General features: G+C 34.0%; 1 protein-coding gene across 6 annotated transcripts in view; it reads left to right on the forward strand.

Moving 5' to 3' along the window:
* Positions 1-5458, forward strand: part of UBE2K (ubiquitin-conjugating enzyme E2K) — a 58022-nt gene extending 52564 nt beyond the window's left edge. For all 6 annotated transcript variants that reach the window (XM_005877449.2, XM_014548685.1, XM_014548681.1 and 3 more), the window contains 2 exons: positions 3380-3508; positions 3833-5458. In XM_005877449.2, the coding sequence (XP_005877511.1) occupies positions 3380-3508; positions 3833-3907 (204 nt within the window). In that variant the 3' untranslated portion in view covers positions 3908-5458. The remainder of the gene's footprint in view (positions 1-3379; positions 3509-3832) is intronic.
* The last annotated feature ends 1021 nt before the right edge of the window (positions 5459-6479 follow it).

A 6479-nucleotide genomic window follows, 5' to 3' on the forward strand; every position in this document is an offset into this window, starting at 1 on the left:
CTCTCTCATCGATGTTTCTAACTCTCTATCCCTCTCCCTTCCTCTCTGTAAAAAAATCAATAAAATATATATATATTTTTTAAAAAGAATTAGAGTGAACATCCATATACCTACCTAACCTATATTCTATGATTAACATTTGCCTACATATACTTTATCATGTGTGTATCCATTTATCTGTTCCTCCATTAAATGACGATCCCTTCTTGATAATTTTAACCAGCTTCTGTGACACTGAAGTGGCATGGTAAAGTTTACCAAAGTGACTTTATAATTGCCAATTGCAATAATTATTTTTTAGTTTTGATCTTCAAGAAAGAGGATATCAAACTATAGTCAGACTGTTTTTGTAAGTAATAATTTATTGGAATACAGCCACACCTATTTGATTACTTTCCAGCTACAAGTGGTAGAGTTGAATAGTTGTGACTGAAAGCCTGAAATAATTATTATCTGGTCTTTTAAGAAAGTTTGCCAACCCCTATCTAAATATTAGGATTGATTTTTTTTACCTAGAAATTTTTTCTTTGCTTTATTTCTGAAATAACTGTTCTCTTCTCTTTTATCTTCATAGTTGTAGTCGTTCCTTCTTAGTTCCCACAATTATTTCTCTTCTTTCTCTTCCCTTTTAAATAGTTTATTGGTTCTGTTATATACACTCACTTGGATGATCATATCCACACTGATTTACCATCTGTATATTAATAAAATGTTCAGGCTAGACCAGCCGTGGGCAAACTACGGCCCGCGGGCCGGATCCGGCCCGTTTGAAATGAATAAAACTAAAAAAAAAAAAGACCGTACCCTTTTATGTAATGATGTTTACTTTGAATTTATATTAGTTCACACAAACACTCCATCCATGCTTTTGTTCCGGCCCTCCGGTCCAGTTTAAGAACCCATTGTGGCCCTTGAGTCAAAAAGTTTGCCCACCCCTGGGCTAGACCTTTCTCCTGAGCCCAAGAGCCAATTTGGAACTGGATAGCTCTATCTAAATGTTCCATGAAAACCTCAGCACAGCAGTCCCAAAACTGAATGCAGAATCTTAAATCCTGCAAACCCGTCTATCTTTCTATGATACCATCATCAATTTAGTTAAATATCCAATCACAGTCTTGGAATTCTTCTCTAGGTATTTTTTTCTCTTGTTGATTCTCTTCCCAATATCTCTTTGTCATCATACTTCTCTGATTGCTGCAGTACACATTTTTAAAAATTTCTCATTTCTACTGCTGTGATAGAACTTCCCTTCCTCAGCCTCTTCCTTCCCCCATGTTCTACATTGATACCAGTTAGCCTTATAAAGTGCAAATCTTACTTTACTTTACTACTAAAAACCTATTAGCTCTATCACCTACTTGGTAAGTCTCAATTCTTTTTTTTAAGATTTTTTTTATTGATTTCAAAGAGGAAGGAAGAGGAGAGAGAGATAGAAACATCAATGACAGAGAATCATTGATTGGCTGCCTCCTGCATGCCCCCTACTGGGGCTTGAGCCCACAACCCGGGCATGTGCCCTTGACTGGAATCGAACCTGGGACCCTTCAGTTTACAGACCGGCATTCTGTCCACTGAGGCAAACTGCCTAGGGCATAAGTCTCAGTTCTTGAGTTTGCAAAGTTCCTCCATGATTTGAGCTATCTACATACTCAGCTTAATTCCCTAAATTCTTATTGTTCCTCAAGCTCAAGCTTTTTCAAGATGCATTCATTTCTTTTTTTTTTTTATTGCTTAAATTATTACAAAGAGTATTACATGTTTATCCTTTTTTCCCCCCGCCCTTGACAATCCCGTGGCCTCCCCTACCCCCCCGTGTCTGTGTCCATTGGTTATGCTTATAAGATGCATTCATTTCTACATGTCATTTTACCCAATCTGCCATGTTTCCTCTACCTTAGGACATTTTTTTTTGTTTGTTTGTTTGTTAATCCTCACCCGCGGATATTTTTCCATTGACTTTTAGAGAAGGTAGAGGGGAGCGTGAGAGACACAGAGAGAGAAACATCGCTGTGAGAGAGAAAGAGAGACACATTGGATTGGTTGCCTCCAGAACTGCCTGACTGTAACTGATGTAAGTGCCCTTGAACAGAGTTGAACCCAGGACCCTTCAGTCCTCGGGCCGACATTCTATACACTGAGTCAAACTGGCTAGAGGCCTAAGGAAACATTTTTAGGCCTCACCCGAGGATTAGAGAGAGAGAAACGGGGAGAGAGAGAGAGAGAGAGAGAGAAACATTGATCACTTGCCTCCCGTATGCACCCCAACCAGGAATAGAACTCACGCCTTTTTTTTGGTGTAAAGGACGACTCTCCAACCAACTGAGCCACACCGGCCAGGGCTACCTGATGAAACTTTTCCTCTTAGCAAGCTTCTCTTTTCTCTTGAAAAGTTGTTCACTCCTTGTTTTATATATATATATTCTTGTTAAAATATTCTGTTTGTCTCCGAGTGCTTAGAATTATGGTTTTACATGTTATATATATGTATGTGCTATCCATTCATTTTTGGTACTTAGAAGCATAGCCTGAGTCCCAGCTTTGGTTTCCTATTTAGTGGTGAGGTGGACTCAAAGATTTCTTCTAGCTCCTAAACAAGCCAATAATTTGACTTATTTTCTTGTTAAGAATTAATATTAGAAACTATATCATTTTAAATATAACAAAATCTCGGTGTTAAAATACTAAAGATGTATAAAATACTTCTGAAAGAAAGTGAATTCCTCAGTTATTTTAAGTGTATACTTTGCTTTATTAAATAATGGAATATTTGAGAATAAATTTACCTCTTTTCAATCCATATGGGAAGTTTTATCCTTTACAAGTGTTGTATGGTAAGTTCATAATCATCTCAAAACATGTGGTATAAATTAGGGCTTTGCATATGTGTTTTTCTTTTTTTTGAATCTTTATTGTTGATATATAGGGTTTTCTTAAATCGCTATACACTGATACAGCTCTAGCAAAACAGTAAAGTCCAGTTGTGTCTAGCCTGAGCTGTGGTTAATTAATGTCCACATTATTTTAGAAACTAGTAATTCTATTTAGTTGTATAATACTTGCCCTACACAGTATTTAGAAACATCTCTAATTAGAAACAATCTCTAACACCTCACTTGACTTAGTATTAGTTTTCTACTACTTATATTTCAAATTGGAGATCAGAGTTGATAAATGTTATTTGTCTTTCTTTCATCTATACAACTTATGAATTCTAGCTTATGTTATAATAATGTTACAGTTTGTTTGCAGTGGAGAGTGAATCAATGACATTTAAAACCTACATTAGTTTTATTTAGAAAAAGCAGGTTATTAGGCAGTTAGAGCTTAGCTAGTTATAACTCTATCGTCATATCAATCCAATTTTTTTTTTCTCATGTAGTACAAGCAAAATCCTGAAATGTTCAAACAGACAGCTCGACTCTGGGCACATGTGTATGCTGGAGCACCAGTTTCTAGTCCAGAATACACCAAAAAAATAGAAAACCTATGTGCTATGGGCTTTGATAGGGTAAGTAACATAAAGGCATGCTGTTTTTGATATGTTCATTGATTTTAAATGATTGCAGCAAATTCTTGGCTGACAGAATTGGTTCAAAAATACTCTAAATTTAGTTTTGATATATGAACTTTTTGTTATTAAAAATCAGTGATTTTTCTTTTCCTTTTGCTCATTCCAATCATTTGTTTTAGAAGCTTTTTATGCACAAGTGCAACTCAACATAAAGATAAAAAAACAAAAATAGGGTGTGGTTTCTAAATATAAAAAGACAGGGAGTGATTTAAGATATTTGAGATTTGATTTTTTTTTTTGTCCCCCTTTTTATTTCTACAGAATGCGGTAATAGTGGCCTTGTCTTCAAAATCATGGGATGTAGAGACTGCAACAGAATTGCTTCTGAGTAACTGAGGCATAATGAGAGAGCTGCTGATATAGTCAAGCTTGCCCCTTCTTGAGGAGCATCAACATCTGTTATTTTTAGGATTCTGCATAGATTTCTTTTAAACTGGCATTCTTGCCTAATGATGTTATCTAGGCACCATTGGAGACTGAAAAAACAAAACAAAACATCCCTGCTCTGTAAATAAAGCTAATTAAACGTCTGTGTAAATTTAAAAAGGGGAAATACTTTAATTTTTTTTCTTACTTAATAGTGTAAAAATTTTTTGAGCTAAGCGAAACCATGGAAAAAAACATGCTACTTTAGTATTTAGCAGTGTACCAGAATAGCAAGAGTTTGCTTCAGGGTTTTGTTGAATAATTAGGTAATATTTTGAGTGTGTCAGGACCATTCAAATTGTTGGTGTTGCATCACAGCTACCTTAACTGTTTTTAACATGGATCCTCTGTGCCTGTGAATTTACTTGCATGCTTGTACTTGACTTCTTAAGATGGGTAGCTGAAAAGACCACCATTTTAAGCATTTGAGAATTCTTAAACTTGAGGTTTATCTAGAATGAAGATGGTGACCTATTCAGAGCCTTTTTGTCCTGGTCAGCAGACTGGGACACTATATTTATTTTTCCTCTCTTGCCACACACAGCTAATATCCTAATAGTAAATTCTCTGGGAAATGTGCTGAGGGACAGTATCCCTTGCTTCATTTTTTAGGTTGTCCATATGGAATGTTATGTCACAGTTCTTTACTCTTAAAAACGTTCCTATGTTAAGTAATAATGTAAAGATGGAGCTGCCAATTTTGTTTCTCTTGCAAAATCAGTAAATACTTGATGTTGCAGTATTCCCAAGATTTAATAAAAGAACCCAACTTAGTTTTTCAAGTGAATTTGACATCTATTTTTAAGCTGATGAAGTTTTTCTTTGAGAACTCGAAAAGATGAAATAAACCAACTGCAGTTTTTTAGCCTAATTTTGGCTTTATAGAGATTGCTTTATCAGATACTTTAAAAGTCACTCTTGCTTGCATTTCCCCCTATTTACACATGAAAGCTGTGTTGGTGTTTAACTGTACATACTTCAGATGCACATAGGAATAGAAATGTGTTATAAATCTAGCTTTCTTTATGATGTTTCTGATAATACGAAAATTGAAAACTTTACCTTCTCTTGTACATATAGTCAGACTTTCTGTGTATTAAACTTACATTTCATTCTAAATTCTAAAGTTTGAAAATTTTTAGTTTTGCAAGTTCAAACACTATTGTGACCATTTTATGAAGGTTGAAATGGATTTATGCAGGCAGTTCTATGCATAGAAACACAGTTCTTATTAAATTTTCAGGACAGTGCAAATAATAAAAATGTAATGGAATTGGAATTAATTAAAGCAAGGTTGTACATTGAAAGTCCTATTATAAAAGGTTTGCTTTCTTCAAGTGTTATTTATCCTAAATTATAATTGTTAAGTGTTTGGAAAATAATTTTAAACCATAAATTCATCATAATTTCATTGAATTCTCAATAATCTTAGAAGCAATAAAAGAACCATTGTTAAATATATTGTAACGTTAAAGATGTGAAGGTTCTTCCAAAAACTTGTAAGGCTTTCCTAATCAATAGTAAACTCTAGTAGTAGATATTGCATACTAAACACAAGTTGCTATGTTTTTTTCCCTATATGTTTGCTTAAGCATAAATTTCTTTATACAATCACCTCCTTTAATTGTAGTTTAGTTTCTTTCTAAAGATGCCAAAGGAAACAAGATTTTTCTTTATTTATTTTAAATAACTAATACCTTGTACTTTTCTTTATATTTTGAAGTAAGGTTGGAATTATGTGAAAATGTGGACAGTTTTGTTGCATTGTTGGTTAGAATTTTTTTTTAAGTGGAGGGCAGCTTGGTAATATATTTGGATTATTTTAAATATCAAACATCTACCCAGTTTACTAATTGCTTATATTTTCAGGGTATATTTAATTGTCCTGTGGTTAGACAAAGGAGAGAGCTCAGAGGTTACTAAACGTCAAGCATTACTTAGCTCTGGGAGGCAGCTATACCTTGCCTTTGATTTTTATGCACATTAGCCCATAGGGTATCTATTCATCTAACTATAATTCAACATCCCAGTGCCCAGGAAATTGAAAAGTAAAATATTTGGTATGAGAGGTTCTCCATAATGGATTTTTCATTTCAAAACTATTTACCTCATTTTCATTTAATGTGATAATTCTCCTTTCTGGAACACTGTCATCCTATTTTGTTTTTTTCATATTTCTCTATAGGTGGATTTATTTTCCTAAACAAAGAAATTAAAGCAATTTCTTTTTTTCTCTGGTCTTATATATGTTTAGAAAAAGGACACTAAAAGTACAGGTCTAGGTAAAAGGTACCCTGATAAAAAATTATTTTTATAATTCTCAATTTTTTTGTGATTTTCCAGTTTTTTTAAAGGCCTCAAAAACAGTGGTTAAAAATATATATTTAGGGATGTCTTGTTTACGGCAGGCAGATTTGCTAGAAGACACTGATACTCCAGCAGGCTTTTATTATAATCAAATCTATTCCGTGAGTATGTGCCT

The sequence above is a fragment of the Myotis brandtii genome, unplaced genomic scaffold (assembly GCF_000412655.1).
Source record: "Myotis brandtii unplaced genomic scaffold, ASM41265v1 scaffold520, whole genome shotgun sequence".
In the NCBI taxonomy this organism is placed as follows: Eukaryota; Metazoa; Chordata; class Mammalia; order Chiroptera; family Vespertilionidae; genus Myotis; species Myotis brandtii.